At 39.8% G+C, this 24301-nt stretch overlaps 1 protein-coding gene and 1 long non-coding RNA gene across 9 annotated transcripts; one reads left to right on the top strand and one right to left on the bottom strand.

Moving 5' to 3' along the window:
* Positions 1-221: 221 nt before the first annotated feature.
* Positions 222-10027, bottom strand: ZBTB38 (zinc finger and BTB domain containing 38). Of its 7 annotated transcripts, none has more exons than XM_080349397.1 (3): positions 9690-9731; positions 7972-8058; positions 222-4016 (listed from the first exon to the last, which is right to left on the bottom strand). In XM_080349397.1, the coding sequence occupies exons 2-3, from the start codon at positions 8017-8019 to the stop codon at positions 438-440; spliced, it is 3627 nt and encodes a 1208-aa protein (XP_080205523.1). In that variant the 5' UTR covers positions 8020-8058; positions 9690-9731; the 3' UTR covers positions 222-437. The 7 variants fall into 7 exon arrangements, with proteins under 7 accessions (XP_080205523.1, XP_080205524.1, XP_080205522.1 ...); XM_080349398.1 differs by having other exon boundaries at positions 9662-9729; XM_080349396.1 differs by lacking the exon at positions 9690-9731 and adding an exon at positions 9053-9542.
* Positions 9890-23318, top strand: LOC308043375. Of its 2 annotated transcripts, XR_013922498.1 has the most exons (5): positions 9890-10028; positions 10431-10555; positions 11313-11514; positions 12042-12126; positions 23246-23318. It is a non-coding gene; the product is annotated as an uncharacterized lncRNA (long non-coding RNA). The 2 variants fall into 2 exon arrangements; XR_013922499.1 differs by lacking the exon at positions 23246-23318 and having other exon boundaries at positions 12042-12235.
* The last annotated feature ends 983 nt before the right edge of the window (positions 23319-24301 follow it).

The raw sequence follows: 24301 nt of genomic DNA, 5'->3' as shown, positions 1-24301 counted from the left end.
GTTTATAGACACATTACTTTTTGTTAAAAAATGCAATATATGGTTTCTGCAGCAAAAATTCCTTCTGCAGAGTACACTGTAAACCTACATATTTACTTTACCCAGAATGACTCTGACTCAAAACCAGCACTGTAAAATAGTTCAGTGAGTAGTTTCCTGTAATGCTTAGTAGAAGGGTTTTGGTTGGTCACTTTTTTTTTTTCCTTTTTTCTGTTTCTCTCTCTACATGTTAGAAGTCTATTGTGGCAAAAGTATTTTGGGTCTTTCACATGAAGTTTGTATTATTGCAAATGCTAATTTTTCCTTTCTGTGTTATTTGGAATAAATTTGATCTTAGTAAATGATAGTCATTTGAATGGAGACTTCTCCTCGTTCAATGCATCTCTGTTTTCTCCAACATGGTTTCGGATTTTTCTTCTCTTTTGCACAACTGTCACTCAAAGTATAACTTCTGGAGTTACATTTTGTATATTTTTTACTTCACTTCCTTCTGAGCCAAGGAAATGTGGATTTTCCAGAAGTTTAGTGCTTTCATTGCAAAACTGTTCTTTTCTATCTTTTGGACCTGGACTTTTGAACAGATGTTTTTTCTGGTGCATTCCCAGAGCAGCTGCTGTCTTGCAAATTTTAGGGCACTGAAAACAAGCGTACCCTTTTCCATTATGCTCACGTACATGCCTTTGCTCATGATTCCTTTTGGTAGAAAGGTACAAGAAGCTCTGAAAGCAGAACTGACAGTGGTAGCGTTTTTCTCCAGTATGAATTCTTTCATGTATTTTGAGTGTTTCATTTAAAGTGAACGCCTTATTACAGTATTTGCAGACAAAGTCTTTGACACCCAGGTGAATACGTTCATGTTTCTGTAGGTTTCCAGGAACTGAGAAACATTTACCACAGGTTTTACAAGTGTGGGGCTTTTCCCCAGTGTGACACCTCATATGCATTTTTAAAGTGGATGGACTTTGAAATTGTTTTTGGCATAATTCACAAATGTAAGGCTTTGAAGCAGCTACATGCCAGTGTACGTGTTCTTGAATTTCTGCAGTGGAAGACTGATCTCTTTCGCAGAGCTCGCAATGCAGATTGGGCATTTCTGTGTTCTCTTCTTGACTCATCACCTTTTCCTCAGGAGCATTCCTGAGCACATACTCCCGACTGCTCGCGTTGTGGCTCTCCGTAATGGTGTTCTTGCTTCCGTGCTTTCTCCTCCACTTGGTCTTTTTCATCTTTCTCAGCTGTTTGGATTTCTTTTTTGGTTTGTAATTATAATAGGGTCTCCAGGGTTTATCACTCGAGTCCTGGTCGCTTACGTCATCACACATTTCTGTCAGTTCCAGGCATTCTGAGCTATAGAGCCTAGACGGGCTTCTTTCCTTCATCTCCATTTCTGATTCCTCAATTAGATTGTCCTGTTTGGACTCATGTTTAGATTTTCTGCCCCTTTTACAAAACAGCTTAGATCCCAATATATGTCTTTTTACAATAGCCTCATTACCAATTTTTACTGTTATTTGACAAAGAGGCGCAACATTGCTGTCAGTAGATGTTCCAGGTAAGGCAGGCTTTGCAATGTATGTTTCAGTTTTACTCGATTCTTGTGCAGTAGTTGTTGTTTTGCTAGATGAACCTCCAGATCCTGTGACGTGCTGAGTATCCTCAGTTGCTTCTGCTCTGTTGCACAGCAGTGTTTTCTTTTTCTCCTTGATAGTTTTTGATTTTGTAATGCACTTCCCATAATTATCTGAGCCGTATTTACAGTCATCCCTTACAGACTGGCTAGGTAGATTATTTGAAGATTCCGATTTACTGTTTTCTAAAGAAGTTACTGTTTTACCGTGCATTATTACTGATGAAATTCTGCTACTGTGCATTATAACAGAGGGCGCAGAACTGCTGTAACTGATGACAGAGGTTGAATTTTCATTCACATTAGGTAAAGATGGAACTGAGGAATCACACTCCTGAGAAGCAGAGTCATTTGCAGCAGCGGAAACTCTTTTTTCAGCTGTGTAAAAGTCTTTTCGCAGGTCAGAATTTAAGACACTCACTCCCCAAGAGGAAGAATTCTGAGTATTTGTGGAAGATGCTGTTTCATTACACGAAGATGTATCCAAGGGAAGCGTTCTGTTGTTTGCTATTATATTACTTTGAAAATTCAGTGGTGGTAGCTCAGAGCTAAGAGAACTCGGAATGAAACAGTTAGTAGAAGGAGCTTCATTAACCTGGCTGCTTGTTTGAACATTTTCATAGGAAGAATTTCGGTAGGACTTATAAGGTAGTCGCCTGCATTTCATAGGTAGGAGTCGATAAAGTTTGTACGGGTACATACTTGGTTTTAAGCCTCCGTTGGCTGTCTTTTTGTTTACTGAGAGGCGATGGTCAATTGCGTGGAAAGACTTCTGGTGATTTTTTAGTATGTAGTAAGTCATAAAAGTCTCCAGACAGAAAATGCACTGATACCGTCTTTCTCCAGTGTGCCAGATCTCATGTCTGGTGCGATACTCAGCTAACGCGAACACTTTATTGCAGTAGTGACAAGGATATGTTCTTCTCCACGAGTGCACATTTGCATGCCTTCGAAGGCTAGACAGTGTTACATAACTACGCTTGCAAACGATGCAAGTATATAATATCTGCCCATCCACGACTTTAACCAAATGATCTGTTTCTGGTAAAGTGCAGTTTGCATTAGAATAATCGGTGATGCTGTTTTCAGACAACAGAGGCTCTGTGTTTGCATATGAACTTCCATTCCTTCCGTCCGTAGCAGTATAGTTATCTGCAAAATTTTGTTCATTTCCATTGTTGACCGATAAGCTACTCGATCTCATGCAGACTTGTTCATGACTTTCCAGTATATTTAGACTTGCAAATTGTTTGCTGCAGTATTTGCATACAAAAGTTTCCTGCCGCTCTGAATGGAGCTGAAGATGAGTACTGAGTAACGCCCTCTCATTGAATGATTTTCCACAACAGTTACAATTGTAGACAGGTGGAACAACAGTTGCCACTGATCCAGAGCCATTAGCAGAACTGTTTTCCTCTTCTCTGGATAAATGGAAGTGTCCTGCTTTATTTTGAGGTTTTGGAAAGGAAATTATTGTCTGATCAGCAACTGCTTCATGTTGGGCTTCTGTAGTGGTTACTGTAGAGGCCGGTACTTTTGATGTAGCTGATCCAGTACCTTGGGGCTTGAAGGCCGTCTTAGGAGCACTGCATGCTTGTTTTCCCGGCTGAACGAGTGGTGTGGCTTGGGGATTTTCATAGTGGTCTTCACCCGTCTTGCACGAAGGGCTGCTGTCCTGTGCAGGAAAAGGTGTTCCTTGGAAACCATCTGCCCCGGAAGAAACCGCATAGGAGTGTTCCGCCAGGGTGCTGGCTGGCTCAGCATCCTTGCCAGCATTGCTTCTGTCGAGGCTGACGTTGGGAGCTTGTGCTGTCTCAGATGCCTTTTTAAAGCTGGCCCTCAGATCAAGTGGAGAAAACAAACTGTTTTCCGTTTCAAAAATTGAGAACGCATTTGTAATTCGCGGTCCATTTGTCACTGCGGAGTCTTCATGTCTCTTTTCATGTTTTTCCTCCTTGACAGCCCCTTTTTCACTAATGCAGTATGCATAGGGGCAAGGGGAACTTGAAAAATTAGCATCTGTGAGATCTTCTAGAAATGATATTCCCAGTTTTTTCCCTGCAGCTGCAAGGTCCGTTACAGTTTCCTGCCTCTTAACTACTACTGTGGAACTGTAGATGTAATTCAGTATTTCTGTAAACACTTCAGCTTTCAGATCATCCAACTCCAGCACGTGACCTGAAATACAGATAGTACGACTCCAAAAAATGTTCTTAAAGTAAAGGCTTGAAGCTGCCAGCACATTACTATGGGCTTTAAATTTAGTATCTTCCACAATTATGGTGACATCACATAAAATACCCCGAATGCGCTGTTCATTTAAAATAGAAAGTACAGTGTCACTGTGGAAATCATCCTTGAGATCCTTTGAATGGGACATGACTGTCATCTACAAGAAAAAAAAAAAAAGAATGTTAATATATTTAGCAGGCATTTTTCAACCATTTCAGTTACAGATCCAGTTGATAGTTCTTATTCATTTTTATATCAATTTTTTATTCATTAACATTTAAATTTTAAGAATGAGTAAAATTTTGTGGTTCACAGCATTTCAAGTTGAAGTCATCTTAGGCCGCCGCAGGCCAGCAACACTGCAGGCGGCCTGCGCGCAGCTCAAGGACGCGTGAACACCAGCCGCTCCTCAGCGGGAGGCAGCAGATCCTCTCTGCCCCCCCACGCCTCCCGCTGGGCACCGCAGCCACCTGCCCAACTTGTGCCCGCAGGTGCACCTGCCCAGTTCCCGCTGAAAACGAGTCGCGGCACCCCCGAGGTGACTCCCCGGGGCACGGGGGTGTTCGGTGGGCGCTGCGGGGAAGGCTGCGTTGCTGCGGTTCTGTGGACACTGAGAATTTTGTTTTCTGGGGCTGTTAGTCAGGAAATGACTTTACAACACAACTGCATGTGATCCCCTTGCCAAGTTGATATTTGAAACAGGGATCAAAGATCCTATGCAATAAAGTTTCAGTTACAGGATAAGGCTTTATGAACAAATGAATGCATGAGCAACACAATTTTGTAAACAATAGCAGAGCACCTACAACACTCTTTAGGTAAATAGAACATTATTTTTAAAATAGTGATTGAATTTAATTAGATAAAAAGTTTACGCTTACTTTAAAATGACTGAAAAATTATAAGTAACTGAATTTATAAATTCAGTGAGTAAAACAAGTAGGGAGTAATAGAACGTTTTTCTTCAGTTATAGTTTAGATTTATAGTGTTCACACTTTATAATATGATAGTGCGTTCTTAATTTCTACCAAATAATGAGATTTAATTGCAACAGTAAATACCATTAAATAACCACTAATTTCTAATAATGAGGTTTAATGCTGACAAAAAATGTTTATATTAGCCAGGTTGTTACTGTATGAATATACTGCTTTATTTAATTGAGATAAAAGATGCAAAATAGAATGAAAAGGAACTGGAAAAACTGATGAATTTGACAGTGTGTATCTGGAGAAAATCTCTCAACCAGATTTTTTTGTTTTGTACAAATTCAGATCTTTACCATACAATGAGGTTTGTCTCTTTTTTCCCCCCACCTCTGAGTAGTGCTTTCAACTACTACTGCCCACTTCTGACTTCAGATCATGAAGAGATAGTTGTCCTACTGGCACTTACCAATCACTGCACTGGAACTTGGAATCAAAATGCATCTTAAACAAAATGACGAGCTATAGGTATTTTGTAAGAGAAGTTAAAATAATACCACATGGTAGTGCTCTATTAAGTTAGAAATACCTTCTAAACATTCCATCTACAGCTCCAAATGTAAATGTTAAGCTTGAAAATGTTTGTGATGACCCTTAGCCTCAAACAGTTTACATAAAAAATGCCAATATATTTATTCAGATAGCTTTGATCCAAACGGTGAAATGAAGGTTTGACCCATATTCACTAAGCAAATAGCAATGGCCATGTAGAACCCATTGGTGCTTTCACCCAAGCTATTTGGGAGCTTTCTTGAAAACAGGGTCTTTTTCACAAAGTAATATGAGACAGACACTCTTGCTGCAGGTAGTCTAGTTACACTGTGGACACTATCACAAATCCATCAACTACCTCACTGCAAATCAAATTATACAAAAAACGATGCCAACCTTACTGTGAAGACAAACACAATGTGCTCAGAATCATAGTTTCTCATGTCTTTGTTTATTACACCTATTTGGCTCAAAGTAAGAGATATTTATTCATTTGGAATGGTAACCTGAAATTCACAGCAGTTCGGTATGGTTATCTCCTTTGGTTCGGTATCTGAAAACCCAGATACAATTATCGATAGTTTCTAGGATGTCAAATCTCCTACCGAAAGAACACTGACAAAACACTTTTATTCAAGTAAGTAGCCACTATCCCATAATTAATTCTTTTTTTCTCATTGACAATGTCCGAGATTACATCTGACTTGCTCATGTGATGTAGTATTAGAAACCAACTGTCAGACACCAGAAACATTTCACAAGAGGAGCTATTGATAGAGCTATTTCCTGAGCATAGGAAATAAATGATGTCAACTCTACCTCCCAGTCAACTGCCCCATAGGAACTTGCCTGTGGTTTTTCTGTTTCTTTATTGGAGACAGCTGGTTTTAGTTCAAAGACACATCATCTGACAGAGGGTTGGCTAAATATATCAGACTGCTACTTCTATACTAAGAGGCATTTATAAGCAAGACCTACAAAGCCAAGTGCTTTTAGTAGAAGTCTTACTATTCAACTAGTTATTTCAAAATCTACCCTCCCAACGAGAAAAGTGAATATTTTCAATTTCTGCTTTCAGGTACCTAGATTGCCAGTTTTTGTAGTCCTGGATATTTTGGTATGCTCAGTAAAACACTGAGCTAGACTCCTTGTGTAAAGATAGTAGAAACTATCATTTGCTATTTGGACTTTTTTTTTAATGTGTGCTAAGCCTTCTGTTACATGTCTCATTGGAAAGTTATACAGAAAAAATCCAGAGCAAACTGATCATAGAATCACAGAATGTCCTGAGTTGGAAGGGACCCACAGGATTGTCGGGTCCAACTCCTGTCCCCGCACAGGACACCCCACAGGTCACCCCGTGTGCCTGAGGGCTTGTCCAGTCTCTTCTTGAACACTGTCAGGCTGGGGCCGTGACACCTCCCTGGGAGCCTGTTCAGTGTCCACCACACTCTGGGCGAAGAACCTTTTCCTCATGTCCAACCTGAACCTCCCCAGCACATCCTCCTGCCTGATTTTCAGAGCCAACATTTCTTGCTTCTCTGTCTCAACTTGTGCATTCCCAAAATAGTTCATTTATTCACATGTGTAATGATTCTCTACTGCCTCTTATTCTACCTGTCTTGCTTCCCACATTTGTGAAAAATGTTTCTGAAATGCTATAAAATCAGAATGCTCTACCTAGCACACACATAAAATGAATATTTTAGGAGTATTTTACATTCTATTTGCAGTTCATACTGCAAAAGGAAAACCTGCTCTTCAGTTTCCAAGGGAGCTCTACTGAGACCAAGATACATAGAGATCAAACTTTTCTGATGCATTATTATTATTATTAAATATTTTGATTAAAATGCTGGAAAATCCATTTGGAATGTTACTATTCTTCTGTATTATCTTTATTATAGAATTATAGAAGAAATTCTAGTATTTATATATGTTGCCCAAAAGATATGTCAGTATCATTTGAGCTATTAAATGTCAGCAAAACTCTTCAGCCTATGAAGCCATCCTTTTTTGGCACAAATACTTTTGTTATTTTGATACTTTTTACTCTCAATCCAGGCATAAATAGTTTATTAGGAATCTGGACAGTACCTTTCTAACAGCTTAACAGTCTGTGGTGCACCTACAGATAACTTTAGCTTCTGAACAGCAGAATTTTGGATTGGGAGTTACCTTACTACTTGCAGATTTTCTGCAAAAACAATAACAGACTTAACCTGTAATTAAAAGTTGTTTAATCACTTTGAGAAATAAGATTTAAATATTCATATGAAACCTAAGTGTAATGGTCAGTGGGTTGATTAAACTATAATGTTACCTTTTCTGACATCAATAGAATACCAGGACAACAGTCACAAGTGAAAATAAGTAATATTAAAGGTCAAAGATCAGACACTGATGCATCCAAACACAAATTTGACTACTTATGCCTCACAGATGACACTGCTAATGATAAACACTAGAGCAGCCAGCTCTACGTGGACACTGCCAAGGGAAAAAGCTGGTTTTATATTAATATTATTTGAAAGTAAACAAAGAGATCACAAGTTTTACTAGCCAATGAATCCAAATATAACAAGTATTACAATTTTTACTGCCAAAGAAGAACTGTAGAAATCTAGGAATACCCTTTTTAAACTTTGCAATCCACTGCCAGGCAAGTAAGTGTACTCCATTGCATATGAGGAGAGATTCTGTTATTCCACTTCGGCCACCTAAATTTGAAGGATAAGACAGTGGTATTATCAACAACAACAAAACCAAACCAAACCAAAAAAATAGAGCTAGTGGCTAGTACCCACACAAAATAAAATTAAAATTAAAATATCCAGCAAGATACTTGTAATAACAGTTCTCTCTGTTTTTTTATTCCACACATTTCTATTGGGATTTAAAGACACCACTATTTTCTGGTACTTATCAACATGACGCTAAGGAAACGTGTTTGCTCCATAAATCTTCTGAATGTTTGGTTTCACTCCACCCTATTAACGCACTTTGAAGGCTATCTCTGTTTCGTCTCTTTGCCCAACTGAGAAACATTCATCTGTATCTAACTCTCCTACAGGGCGCTGTTTTGTTCTTGAGCAGAAACAGGGCCAGACGTCACGAACAAAGGCAAAACAAAACACCGAGCACACAGCCCTCCCCCAGCCCTGCCACCCTGGTCCTTGCCCACTCGGGAACCTGCTGCCCAACCATCACTTTTACCGCGCCAGCTCAGTGTTTGCTGGAATCGCTTCCCAGCCCCATCTGGCTCTGCCGGCTGCCTGGGCCGCACTCCCTCCCCGCAACCTCAGGCGAGCGGGGAAGTTTTAATGATGTCTAATTATACTTAACGGCTTGCAGTGGCTTGCAGCTTAGCACTCCACTCTACATAGCTATGCATTATTTCTACAGGTATATTTATAATTTTTCTGTTTTAGACTCTCACCGCTCACATCCTTCTGTATTAATATTTCTATTTGTCACAGCCTCATGAGCACTATAGGCTTTAAATCCTTTTTATCAGCCTCGCACTGTTTCTTCTAACTTCTAATTCAGACAGCTGGGGGGAATTCAGTGTACGAATATTACATTGTTATTATTAGCAGATCCCTGAAGCCACCGGATGACCTATTCTTTCAGAGCTGTAATTCTTTCCTAATGTCAGCATCCCAAAGTAATTCTCTCCCTTCCAACTTTGCACTTTCTACGATCGTTTCTTGCCTTGACAACCGGGGCAGGCTCAACGCTCTCCATCCAGGGAAGACCAAAGCGAGTCCTGTCGCTGCAGCAGGGCCCTGCAACTGACCTGCTCCTACCATCATTTTCAAAACACACGCATTTCCCGCGGCACGCCGGGTTCTTTCCCTTCGGGAAGGCTTCGCCGTCTCGCCCGTGTCCCGCCGCAGGTCGGGCCGGCCCGGCAGCCGCAGCCGCAGCCAGGAGGCCCCGCGGCCTCCTCGCCCGTTCGCCCACACGGTGGAGCCGGACGCGCAGGAACCGCCCCGGGCCCTCTCCCCGGCAAAGCCAAACACGAAACGAAGGCTTCTGCAGCCACACCAAACGTGAGCCGCCTGCGGAGCTCAGGGGCGACCGTCTCCTCATCCTGCACGAAGCGCACCCGGCACAAGCCCCTGACGCGGCCCGCTGAGGCCGGCGCGCCCGTCCCGCTCCGAGCGGAGCCCGGGACACCGAACCAACGCACCCGCCGCCGGGCAGGCGCTTCCTGTTTATGGGCGGCAACTACGCTCCGCAGCGCAGCTCCGCCGCGCAAGCAGCGCACGTTCCCCTGCAGCGTGACTGTCCCTGGCGGCGGCAGCGCCGCTTACGCACCGTTACACTCGAATGCGGCGCAACTCACTGTGTCTGCGCTGCCCGGCGGGAGCACCATGTCTGGGTGTCTGTGGCCGGGCGGAAGCCGACACCGCCGCTCGGCGTGACGGCGCGCGGGGGGCGCGGGCGCGGGGTGACGTGACAGGTGCCGGCTTCCTGGCGGCGCGCGGCCCGTGAGGGCGGCCGGACGGGCGGGCGCCATTTTGCTGCGATCGGTCGCGGCGGATTGCGAGACGCGGGCTGAGCTCGGCGCCCGGGCCCGGCCCGGCCCGCTCGCTGCTCCGCGCCCGTCTGTGTACAGCAGATGTTTGTACTGCATTAACACAGCCAGCTGGGGTAGTCAGCGTGTCAGACAAGTCATTCCCGTGTAAGTTCGGAAGGAGCCTGTGTCCCCTGTATCCAGCCCCTTGCTCCGTGGCCATCAGCGCAGTTTTGTCCGCAGCATTTAGAATTTCTCTGCAGCCTAACAAAGGATGTTGGTGGCCTTGCTCTCCTTCAAAGCTCTTCCTGCAGAAGGAACTGAAGCATTTATGGAGCTGAACCTCCATGCGTAACTTCTGCCACTTCCCGCTGAGAAGGAGAGATTAACTATTCCCTTGAAAAAATACCTGAAATAAATAATCTTCTAATACTGAAGTATAGTCACATTTGCCTTCTTTACATGATTGTATTAATTATCTCATTTTAAGCATATGCAGAAATTAGTACAGTATCATAAGGATTTTTTAATTTAAGCAGTAGTCTTATTCTCGTACTTTGTTTTTTTCAGATCAGTTACTGCCTCAGGAAACTGGCGCAACTAAACTATTAGTGCTTCACAGGCCCTAGCGAATGCTTACCGAGGTAATGAAGGAGTTAGCTTGAATTCATTGAGCCAGGTGCTCCATATATTGAGTAAGTACAGCCTTCCCAGATACATTCTCTCCCTCTGCCTCTCACTTTAAACAGAAAAACCTGTTTTCCCAGGTACTTGGAATGAGGAAGCAAAGGGAAAAACGGGGCTTTGAGACAGGTGGAAAACACTTAGAAAAATGGACAGGACAATTTGCTTTTTGTTAAAGCTGGCTTGAAAATACTAATTTTGCCCAAGGCTAATCTGAGTGTATTTTTACAACCTATTTTGTATGAGCTTTTATTGGACTGTTACTTCGTTTTAAAACCTCAAGCCTATGCATTAGAAGCACTGAATAGTAGAAACTGCTTCATTTTAGGAAAAAAAAAATAAATCCAGAAGCATGAACTATTCATCGTCACCATTGATGGGCCTGGAAGTCAGAACTTTGCTAGAGCCCCTTCATGATAAATGCTGCTTATCATCTGAGGAAACTATTCAATATCAACATAAGCTATCCAATCTATTATAAGGATGGAAGATCTTATTTCCAGCATTCTGTCTGGGAACTACCATGTGCTTTCCTGGTTCTTTAATACATATGGAAAGAAATGTGTTCATCATTTTAGTTGTCATATTGTCATAATTTTAGTGACTGATCTATATATTCTGCTTTCACTATTTTACACGATGTACATTAAAAAGAATATCTTAGAAATACTGAACATCTCTGTGGAGAGCTTAATTACTGCTCCTGCATCACCAGAATTATAATCAATAAGTTCACCTACTGAATCAATGAGTATCTTTTTATTTTAGGACTCTATGCTATCAAAATCTTTCATCTCCTGACAAGCTGAGCTGTTCTCAGGAGCTGTTTACCAACAGCTGTGGGAGGTGGAACACGGAGCTGAAGAACACAGCGGTGTCGATTGCAAAAGCAAAGTGTGTCCCAAAGTTTTGACAACCTTGGTTTTTATTCCAACCTACATAACTGAGAAATGAAGTTTTGTACTCACATGTAGGTTACTTCTGATCTTGGAATTTGTCTATTGCTTATTTACTATTGTTTCGTTATTATTTTTTTAGGTGTGTATATACATATTAATATATATTAATAACGATTTCTGACATAAGTGGCGCAAGAAGTATTTGTCACAAATGTGTTGTCAGTAACAATGCATTAATATGGATTAAATTAAACTTGTTTTAATCTTTTAAAAGAAAAAAATGCATTACTGAACAACAATAAATAGAAGCATCTTTTTAGGTTACATAAAAAAAATTTGAGGAAGATTGGGTGATGAATTCCCCCTAAATCTTAATTAAAATTTATTATTTTAAATGGCTTTGAAAATTAGATGCATAACCATCATTTGTATGGCAGATACCCCCAATGTGGAGACATTAATTAATTTGTACTTGATCATTTGATGCTCTGGTAGGCTTAATATCTATAAACAATATAACAGATTTGGAGAAAACCGCCTTGTTTTTTCTTTCTTTTATTTTCTTTTTTTTCTTTTTCTTTTTTTTTTTAATTTATAGGGTGTTTTCATAAGGCAACTTCAGAACTTCTGCTCATCCACTACAAAAATAATCACCTCTTCTGTGACTAATACTGTAACTGAAGGTATTAATTTCCATAGATACATGATTTGATCATTTGACCTTTTTGGAATTCACAGTCTCATCAGCTCCTTGTGTATTAAAAATAAGTACAAAATTCTTTATAAGACTGTCTTGGCTGCACCCAGGGTTTTACATTCTCATGATAATGTTTCATGTAAAACAATTGCTTGCAAAGAAAATCGAGGAACTGGTGCTGCAGTCAGACCTGTGTGACTGGACGGCATTGATAACCGTGCGAAGTCAGAAAGGATCTATCTGTGTCTGCAGTCCTGATTTCAGAGTCCTGATTTCTACCAACACAAATGATAGAATTTAAAAATAGCCATCTTGCTAGTGTATGTGTACCAATTCCCATTAAACGTGTAAGCGATTGCACGTAACGTCACACAATTATTATGTTCTTTTTAAATAGAAGTCTAAGTAGTTTAGCCTTGGATTACTTATATGTTAAAATTGCAAGATACAGAGAAAATTGTCAGCAAACTTTTACTTCTTTAAAATGTATAAAACAGTTCCAAGGTTACTTAAGTGGTGGTGTTTGGATGCTTTGCTGAAGTCGGATAATCTCACTCCTGCAGCTCATGCCACGTGTTATTATTTCCTTAAGAGTATTTCAGACTGCCTAGAAAAAATGTTCCAATGTTCCTCTCTAGTCAAGCAGTTTCGGTTCTTACGCAGCAGGAAACAACATATATAGCACTACCGACTCTTGCAAATCCCTCACGAGTGACAGGATTTTGGCCAGGGCTTGGCTGGTTTCCTTCTCAGTGCCTGTCCATGAGAACAAGGCCTGGCTGGAGCGGCTGCTTCACTGCTCGCCCTGCCAAGGCCCGGGCCGCCGGCGCTGCCGCTGACCTCAGCTGCTCTGCGCCCCTCAGGCAGACCAGCGCTTCGCTCAGAGCTGGGATGTGACAAGGACCCCGCAGCCCAAAGTGCTTCGCTCCTCTTTCTGTTACACGAGCAAGGGAAAGAGTTGCTTGGTGTAACCCTTCTGCTCTCCTCCAGCATCGAGGGGACGGGAGAGGAGCGCGGTTACAGAGCCCCAGCAGCCGCCTGCGCCTCCAGCTCTGGCGCACGGGAGTCCGGCAGAACTCACTTGGCTGTCAAACTGTGCAAGCTGTACCTGTGCACCGAAGGCAGCCTTTCTCCAAGGTATGTTAACTCCTGAGAATTTAGGCATGGCCGAATCTGAGTCCCAATAACACTAAACAGAACGCATACAAGCAATTTTTAAAGATGTAACTATACCTTTGCCTCTCCAGCAGTCTAAAAAAGAAAATGAAGCAACAATAGCTGACATAAATCCAAATAATTCTTTTGCACAAAATATAAAAGTTCATGTTGTGCCGCTACTAAGAATCAGCTGAGTTTACATCTTGCTAGCTCTGAACAAGATCAGTATTATTTTCCATTTAAGTCTTATCTTTTAATGTGCTGCCGACAAGCCACTTTCTGGCCTCCTACGCTTCTGGGACGCATCACAGTCCTGAGCTAGCACAGATCAATTGCAATCATGAAGCTATGTTTACAGACAGAATGACAGCAACTGACATTTTTCTGTTGTTAACTGTTGTCAAATGTAGTAATTTACACATCTGAATAGATTTAAACAAAAGTAGCAAATTAAACAATTTTTGTTCCTTTTGAACAATTATTATGTGGTAGTCTGCTGCCCATTCATTTATCAGAAAGGCAAAATAAAAGTAGTTGAATCCAGCCTCTCATTTTTCAAATTTTCAGAGGAAAGATCCTTTGAGTATCTGAACCGACATGCACAGGAGCAGCCACCGAGCCACTGACTCAGGGGTGGCAGTTCTGCGCAGGCAGGTGTGCGGGGCCAGGCCAGGCTCCATCCTCACCCTGCACTACAGCTGATGCAGCACATCACGCTACACTGAAAACAGAGCTCAATCCCTCCCCCTGCAAACCCTTTATTTAGTTGGTCTGCTAGAGGCTGGACGCAGCCATTTTGAAAGCTAGAACTGGTCTCCAAGCTAATTGGCCACCACTGATGTCCAGTATTCCTTAAAATATTGCAAAATATTTTAATGGTTTTACTGTTAGATTGATGAACTTTAGCATGCCAAAAACAATGAACAAGTGATAGCTATTACTCTGAAGCATCACTTTAGTGATTTATTATGAGAACTTACTGGACACACAATAACTATGGCTGTATGCTCCTAAATATTCTGCTCCATTTTGCACTGACCCAACTGGTGCAGCCCAAGCCCTACTCCTCCTCTTCCATCCTGCTGCACACTTCCAACCTAAAAGCTCCGGCAGGGGCTCTGCTCATGCAGTGAAGGACTGTAGCGAAGGCAGGTGGCAGCTGCCAGTAAGAAGAAAATACCGATGGCTCCAGCTCTGGTTTGTGCTGCGTGCTTTGCCACCAGCGTGAGCCGTCCCAGCACAAATCCTGCCTGGGAGTGAGCTCGGCTCAGATGGGAGCAACACATAATAAAAATAAAAAACAGCTGACTTGCATCTCCTCAATAATTTCCTGGACTCCTATTCACTCAAAAGCCTTAATAGTATCGTAGCATGAGATGTAGATAACAACATTGTTTATTTGCGTGATACTATTCAAGCCATCTGTAACCAATAGTAGATTCTGGTATACTTGACTGTTGAGAGTCATGGAAATGTTTAGCATTGTCAGGATAATCTTTATTTGCTAAATCTTATTGTTATGTATGAAGCCAAAAAAGTCAATGGGAATCTTTTCATTGATTTCAAGGGGCTTTTAATTAGGCTGCTGGTCACGTAAACAATTTATCAGATTAGACCAACTGAATTTAAGTCAGGATTTGCAGATTCCCACTTCTGTCTTTTTAATCATTAGCATTTTAGACTTATTTCTTAGACCTATCATCTTGGGATAAAAATTAACCAAAATGGCTGTAGGCACCTTTCATTTTGTATACAAATTAATACCTTAAAAAGAAAGGCCAAAAATAACCTGTACATAAATTTAATGAAGTCAGTAAACAAATTTGTCGAAACTGATCTTATATGTCTGAGCTTCTTTTAAATCCAGGAATATAAACCATGCTGTAGAAACACTTGCACAGAAAGCCTCGAGTGCTGCCTGAATGCTACATCCCGATCTTGATCTGAAAGTCCATGAACAGCTGCCATTTTGACTTCTACGGCTTTTTCTCCCCCTCCCCGCCTTTTTCTGTTGTTAACTGTTAAAAGACAACACTTGGTCCTGTCTCTTTGCCTGGATACATTGGATAGCATGAGCGTGCTACAACTAACACCAGTTTAATTTTTATTTAGTGGCGCTATTTTGTCACGCTGTAAAACAGTATAATCCCACCTGCTTCTGATGCTGGTACAAGATACAAATTTAGAATGCCTGCGCATTTCTGAAAGACGCTGTAAACCTTCATTTCCAGCCGTTTTTTGTTGTCGCAAAGCAGTGCTTTAACTATTCAGAATCTTAAAGAAAGATTTCAATTTGCAGACCAAGCCTACCGTGCTAATTTTACCTGTTTATTGCAAGTCCAATTTAAAGCGCAATGAAAAGAAAAAATCACAAGAGATATTTCCATTGAAAACATGAGGTTTTTAGGTTAAAACCTTTGAATATTAAGAATCCACATTGGGCCATCCCCAGAAATCTTTTTATATGGTGATTATCAAGATGCATGCATTATAGTGAGCACATGGTATGTAAATGCATTGGGCTGCTTAATAAGCATTCACTGACACACATCTGCAGCTTTGCTAATGTACCTTTTATTCGTATGTGGTTGCCAAGGAAACAGGTTATGGCCCAGTATTCTACCTAAAATATACCAAGCAAGTGTATAATAATTGACTTAAAATAGGTACAACTTAGATTTCATAGCCTATTGCATCTGTAAGTCCAGGTAACCTGAATTTATCTAATTTTAATGTTTCACTAATTAGTTTAAACTACCAATGCCATCTTATTGTCTCTAAAAATCCATTACCATTTTCTGTGTCATACAGTATTATGTTGTAAAAGTAAACTCAAACACAGAAGATGTTTTGCGATGTTCTAGAAATTGAAGAGGGTAGTGGGTGTTTTGTGGCGGTGTGGTTGGTTGTTTTGAGGTTGGTTGTTGGTTTTTGTGGGTATTTTTGTTTGTTTGCTTCGTTTATTTTTAATTTGGTTCCTTATCTTACATTCTGCCCGGTAGCCTTAATTACTTATTCCTACTTAGAGATAGCACAGCATTAGTGACTATGATGCAACAAACTGTTTCCTACAGAAATTTGTGCAAATAGTGCCACCGAAATCAATGAAACTACTCCCTTTCTGTAACGCAAATTATACTCTATGATACAAATAACCACCTTCAAAATTAATGAATTAATCAGGATTTCACAGATTGTTTCATTCAATACATACATATCTCAAATCTAAACCACAGATACCAGACATATTTATTTTAACCAAGATGATTATTGCGCATTCACAGTAAGAAGAAAGGAAACTGCTAATATTTGAAAACACCATGCAAAAGGTAACACTCTCATTTTGAAATATCTGAATTATTTATCACAATACTACACTTGAATTTACGAAGTATTCTTTGCATTTGACAATTCAAGAGGTTTTGTCATACATCTGATTACAGTCATGTATAAAGGCAGAGATTAGATGAACTATATACAGCTTAACCAAAACAACAGTATTAGAAAAGGGCATTGGCACCAAGAGTTCCTCTGCCTCTACTGTACCGCACAGATTGGTGACAACCACCAGTGACTGGGATCCGGAGTTAACATTCTGGCAAGCTCCGGAGGTTTGCCTGCCTGCCAATGCGTTTGGTTTGTACAGATCACTGGAGGCTGTAACAACCTGTTTCAGAGATCTCTTCTGCCTGATTTTGTTTATCCAACCCCTATGGCAATAACAATCCAGCAGGAGCTGGAAAAATCCAGCAATATTGACATCAGAATAGAGCAATGTGGAACCACAGTGAGAACAGCTCTTAAATGATTATTAAAAACGTAGAACTTTAACTCTCATGCAGTGGCTTTTAAGCGTTAAATATTTTAGCACTATTTCAATGTGAGTTTCAAAGAGGTTTCAGCTTGCTGTAATCACCCCATAAACTTACCCACCTAAAATTAGGCTGTTCTTCTGTTACAGTCTTTTCGAAGTGGTATCGACAGGTATTTTCAGCAAAACCATCTCAGTAATTTTGTGAACTCTGTGGCTACTGTGTGTCGGCCTGCAAAGAAAAAATCCAAATGTAATGTCTAAAATATTAGACAAGTATTAATTTCTAGATACATTGTGTAATTCATCAGAATTTTCCCTGGAGTGCTGTAGGGCTCCAAATGTACATCCGAGAGGCTTACAACACACCAGCAACACAAACAATACCGTTAAGAAAACCATTGTGAATGCTGCTTCTGTCTGCACTGGTTTATTATGATTTAACCTGTGTAGTACAGACTGGACATAATGTTTCATAATATATTCTAGACAGAAATGTAAGGACATTCTCAAGTTTAAAATCATTTTTTGTTGGGGTCTCTGGAAGAATTAGACTAAAACCCATCCTTAGCTCTACTTCCCTTCCTCCATCTCAGCTGTATCCAAATTATTCCTCACACATTTACCTAATAAGACATCAGAAAAATGGAGCCTTCACAGCTTCCTCGGTTAGTCTGCTCCTGAGTTTCACAAGGTAAAGTCAGTGGAAAACAAGTGTATTTTAAGATTAGCTTCTCAGTTTGCCAGATTAGAAAACAAGTGATGGTACAGGGAGAAAGAATCATCGTTACTAGTCAGCTCCCCTGACTCCACATAAACTGCTGAAACCAATTACAAGTTCTCCTTCATCTTAGCAGCCTCCATGTTTTCTTGCAGGCCTTTCAAAAGGCCTTTTCTTTCTTCTCTTTCCACTCTGCTGCTTTTCTTGTTATGGCTTTTGTAACAGATATCATCACAGTATCTGTGATTGTGACATTTCTAGGCAACTTTTTTCTCTGGAATATACTTCCTGTGTCTTTCTGCTTAAATGATTATTCATGGTTGTCAAACATCCTGATTTTATGTTATTATCTATCAAACATCCTAATAAGGTTATCGTGTAACAGGGTAAAAATCATTCAGAACGGGGCTTTGTTTCAAAGATACTAACCAAAATTCAATTGTTCCATAGAGCAACTGCAAAATCTTACAGATAAGGCCTTGTGGCTCAGCTGACAGACTTTTTTATAGCAGCAATTAAGAATACGTAGTTCCATCTTCCATTTGCAAATATACCATATACTTTTATAAATAACGTTATACAGGAAATACAGGATCCATTACTTTGGCTTTAAAAGGTAAGAAGGTGAGCTCATTTTTTTTTGTTGGTTAATCTGAGTACCTTTTTAGTGTATATTGATTTGAATAAGTATTCTGTAGCTCACGTCTGCCCATAACAAAGGCCACACCGAAAGAAAATTGCAGTAAGCCATTATTATTACTTCAAATACCAATGAAGTCATATTCACAAATTACTATGGTGAATGGGAAGCTTAAACATCACATTTGGAGGAAACCAGCAGTAAAAGATCTTATTGAAGCTAAAAGATTCCCAAACTTGATAATACTAGAATTCAAATGTGATATTATACATAATAAAGGCTTTTTACAACATAACCAAGCAATTCACATAATAAAATACAACAGACATTAGATGTCCCAAAAGGGTTAACTGGTACCTGTTCATCACTACCAGAGCCTGTCTCATATTCTGACAAATATTATCTGAACACAATGTCACACCGAGGGACCTGCAGTTTCAAATCAAAATGAAGTTTGGAGGCAGAAGTAGCCTTAATCCAGCAGATCATTGACAAGCAAGTAGGATAGTGTCCGAGTGAATGACTTTTAGTTTGATTTCGTTTTTTACTCGTTCTTTGTACATATTTTCTGTTAGGCAGAAATGGAATTTGTCTGGATAAAAGAACACATTTAAATTACAAAAGGGAGGAGTCAGTAGCAACAATTAGCCTTCTACGATAAAACTGAAAAAAACCCCAACAAACCCAGGCCCTCGTAACAATAACGTTCACAGGCTGTGCTGGAGGTGTGGAAAACTGCACCTGTCCTGCGTGCCCCAGTGAGCCCCCTTGGCCAAGGAGAATGAAACGGATGGATGGCATCTATACAGCATTTCTGATGACACCTTTGGCCATAACATTCTGACACTCTGCATGAGCTGGATGTAACTACCATTAAACTACATCCAGCTACCCACGTATAACAGTCAAACTGGAAACAGCTTGCTAATTACTAGACTTCTCTTTAATAAATAAATCAGTTTCTTTAGCTAGAAGAAATTACCATTCACGGGCTGCTAACGTGTTTTTCCAGACTCATAAAAGCACTTCAGTATAGTCATATTAATTACAAGAGGACTTGCATCCCCTAACAAAAGGGCAAATTTGCAAATGGGTTTAAAAGCACCATAGCGAAGCACGCTCATGTAACGGGGCTACACTTTCTTTAAATGCCTTGAGTGGGTGTGTTTGAACACAAAGACATAATAAAGACAGTTTATTGCTAAGTGCCCCATCTTTTCTAAAGATAAATATCAGCGGTGATAAACAGATTGCTGCTACATAGTGTTTGCTCAGCAACTTCCGTTAAAAAAACCAGACAAGAAATAAACAAAGAAATTCAGTTTTGATCACTACATGTAATGGCACACCCCATATTAACATTTCAGACAGGAAAATAATCAGAAGCAAGCTACTGGAGAGAAATTAAATTACAGAAAAATGCAAACTTTTATATGTCACTTGAGAGATGCTGTTTATTACGTTTTCAGTTCTGCTGCTTTAGCTGGAACAGGGGAATATTGCACTGCATCAAACTAATCTTGTAATTATGAATCAAATTGTTTTATTATCATTATTAAGCATTATTATCATTATTAAGCCTATCAAGACAAATGACAAGACATATTCCCGAACAGTTATACCCTGTTTATGTGTAATGCACTGAACTGATATATTTAGAAATAAATGAGAATTAGTTTGATATTACTGACACTGTCAAGGCTATTATTGATAATTGGCTGTACTCCTAAATACCTTGTCTGCATTTATTTTCAGTGCTGGGTGCTTATCCACGCAAAATATACTTAGTCATTTTAAAGTCCAGGACGTGAAAGGAAAATGGCCACCGTGCTGCACAAGTCTCATTGCAGTAGTGAGAATTTCTCAAGTCGTATACAAAGGAGATTCACAGGGAGATACTCCACGTTATCAGCCCAGTGGAGACATTTAATAACATATGATTCTGCATAAGCAGTTAACCTGTGGTACACCAAAGATTTAACTTTACTGATTTTGTTAAAAACACTAGCTAAAAATAGAAATAAGGAATTATAATACTTCAATTTTGCAACATCTGTAAGGTCTGCAAATTACCGCAGACCACAAGTGAGCTTATTCTGTAAAGGGTTGATTAAGATCCAGTAGAAGTTCTTTTCCAGTATTTTTAAACACAGTTCTTTGCCTGAACTTTAGAATGGGTCCACTATTTAAAGAAAGGTTTATTAGCATTACTGTGGCTGAATTCAGCAAAGGTGAAACAAGGTTTAAACATACTTCTGATTCTCTACATTTCTCAGCTGCTAAACATTACAGTGATCCTTTTATACTCGTGATAATGAAACCGTCACTTTATATACACACAGTACAAACCTTGACCTACATGCAAGACTAGGCTAAATTAAAAAAAGAACCCGGGATACGTTTCTGGAAACAACCAATGCAAAACAGGAATAAAACAGTTATTTGCTGTGCACAGCTTTACAAACGTGGCATCATTTAAGAAATGATAGCCGCATGGAAACATAAAATGAGATCAGATTCTCATTTAGAACTGAAAGGAAACAACTGCAAAATTTCCATTTGCATTGTGATATTGCTATTAAAGAGAATAACATCTTTCTACATCTCTACTAGTGCACCTTTTAAAAGGATTTGGTTGCCAAGGAAACTGATTCTGGCCCAATATTAATCTGAAACAAATATATTACAAAAGTTGGTGTAAGTAATGCAATACTCGTAATTATTTTTATCCTTAATGCTCAAATGAATGTTTTGGTACCTCAGGCTGTGAAGTTTTTATTTCATAACCTGTTTTGTGTGAAGTAAAACACACTTCAGTAAACTGATACTCAGTTTAAGCTGACAGGGCCATCTATATCAATCTCTCTCTTAAAAGCCCTTCTACTTTAAAATAAAAAAAAAATACTGCAGGTTTATGTTAGTAGCTAATACTGAAAAGATAAGCATTAAAGCATCTTAATCTTTGTTTAAGATTTCGCACAAAACACAAAACCGCTTACGACAGAATTTAAATAATTTTCATTTTTCTTATCTAGCTCAATTTTTATTTTTGCATTTTAGCTGCAAGCTTAGTAATGCTTGTCGTCAGCTTTAAAATGTCATTGAATCAATAGTGTTTTCAAAAATTCTTTTGTTGCATAAGCGTTGCCACGCCCTTGGTACATATGATTATTTTAACAGACACGATGGCTCTACTTTCACAATAGATTTTTAAAAAACAGATAAGAACAACTGTCATGCCAGCATGTGAAGCTAACAATTTCATATTAGGCTGTTTTCATTAACAGTTTAATCCATTTTTTTAACTGAAAGCTACATTCCAAAGCCCATTTCATGTTCCTTCAACACTGACCAAGAAATCAGTAAAACATGCAAATCTCAACCTACCTGCGTGTACCACTTAGTGCAGTGTTAGCATGGCAGTGCACCCAGCCATTTTTATGTAAAGCGATGGAGACAAGTTCTATTCTTGGTCTTCTTGATAATTTTTTAGAAGCAGTTGTCAAAATTCAGATGGGAAGCAGCTTGAATAGACCGTGATCAGGAAAACCGAGTTTATCAATAGAGAAAGCAGGAGTGGGGGAAAAAGATGTCCTCATCCAAGGTTTTCTGAAACTGCAACACAAGGTTGTTTTCTTTTTTTCCCTCCTCCTCAGAGGGTTCAAAGCTTGAAGCTGACCACTGCAAAGGCCACTTGTCACATTTACTGAAAATCAGCCTATTGCTATCGCAGCTGAAAATATAAACTTGACAACCAAAGCCCATTGCACAACGTGAACTGCGTAAGAGTTAAAAATAGATTTGACGTGCCTCCTACCTGCATAATAAATATGTAAGTTTCAAGTGCTTTAATTCGATATTCACATTAATTAACAATACAATATACATTATTTAAACTACAGTAAACGCAAGAAGAAAAAGGGTGACACCATCTGGAAGCACAGTTTGCCTTTTTTCTTTTTTTTTCTTCCTTTCCAAGGGCTAATAATGTGGTTTGAACGTGATGACAAGCTAACAGCTCACCACACTGCAAATGAAAAAAGAATTCTTAAGGTGATGCCCAAATATCTAAGCCTGTAATGAAGCACAAACCAGTCTTCGCTACTGCATGACATGGCACACAGACCATTTACATACCCACATTTGAGATACTAGGCACAGTATAATGAATTCAATACACAGCATGCACACAGCACAAGCAACGTTAATCCTGCCTGCCATTTTAGGCTTGCAGGAGTAAGATACATACTGCAGCACAGCTCTGGGAAGGGAGGAGGCAAGGGACAGCTCACCTTAAATGCAGTATCTGATTAATGTTGTAAGTGACATTGCGTATCAGCTACAGAGTCTTGGTTCAACTGGGTGGGAGGGAACAAAGAAAATTGTCATCAACTGGTGATGCAAGATGAGCTCCAGTCACTAACACTGTTAGCAAACTCCAAATGCTACAGCGATACGGTAGTAGGCATTTCAAATTCTTATCAAAATCTGCCTGTGCAATGGCTGAGTCCGCCTGCCGAGGAAAACAAAACCATCTTCTTGCTTATTGGAGAGACGCTGGATTGACTACAGTAACATCCTCTTGATGCAGGAAGATTTCACGTCGCACGTATTAAATCCTGGGTGCATTTGCTGTGCCTCCCTAATTTTTAAGACTCAGAATTCAAAAATAAAATAAAAAGACAATGCTAGCAAAAAGAGCATAAATAAAGGTCTGATGTCCATACAAATAAAACCTTTCTTTTTCTTTCCTTTCTGTTTCCTCTGGTTTACAGTCCATCAAAATCCTGAGCGGTATTGACAAACCACACGAGCGCAGGGTCTGACTGCATGATCAGCTGTCTGTGTCTACGCTACACCCTGTTAACCACAAGCAGTGTTCGAGCTAAATATATCTGCAATGCAGAAACGGTAGGTGCTACGTGGTATACAATTCTGATTAATTCTAAAACATTGTTCTATCCTCAGATACAATAAAGAAAAGAAAATGTGGTGCTGCTCTCTGTCAGGCACGGTATCTGCCAGACTTACAGAGCATAAAAGCTATCCTTAGTATACTGACCTAGATAGCACTAAGAAGACTTAAGCAGCGTACGAGCATACTCACTGTCAAAGCAAGGAAAACGAAACAATGATTGTTTAATCAAACTGAAAGCAACAACTCCCTACCACAGTATGAATCCCAAAATGCTGTATATGCACATCTCATGTTATTGGAAGATGCAAAGCTCCTTTTTTTTTCTCTCTCTCTCTTCTCTCTCCTCGGAGGCTTTTCTTAGCTACGGTTGCACAATGACATTCTGACATCATGGAGGTCAATGCAGATACTGAAGTGCTGTTGTCTCTAAGAAAAACATAATTTTGAAATATTAAACCACAGCTGCATCAATAGTAATAATAATTAAAAATTTCACATCACCTACTTAATATCTTTCTTTCTCTTACCTTCTGAGATTAATAGCATGCACATTGTTCAGCTGCATACGTTAAATTGGTATCACCCTCTGCAGAGACTGCAAGAGTAATCGTGGGAAACAGATTTTTATAAGTAAGTCTTTAAAAGGTTTATTTTCTGGAACCCTTCAAAATAAAATATTATGCGTGTATCATCAAAAACATAGAGAGAAAAAGCATTAAAACCTGCTAATCTGATTTTTTTTAATGCCTAATAAGCAAAACGGGCTTATTTTCATTGTCACTGTGTCTCCAAAGGGAGAATGAGAGAACCACGCCGCCATTCATGGTAACCTGAATTACCTTCCCAGAAGGCGAAACCATCAGGTGAGGTAAAACAAACCCTCAGATCTACCTGTTCAGAGAGCAGAATCCCA

Source organism: Nesoenas mayeri, assembly GCF_963082525.1.
Source record: "Nesoenas mayeri genome assembly, chromosome: 9".
In the NCBI taxonomy this organism is placed as follows: Eukaryota; Metazoa; Chordata; class Aves; order Columbiformes; family Columbidae; genus Nesoenas; species Nesoenas mayeri.
This window is presented reverse-complemented; position numbering and strand designations above follow the sequence as displayed.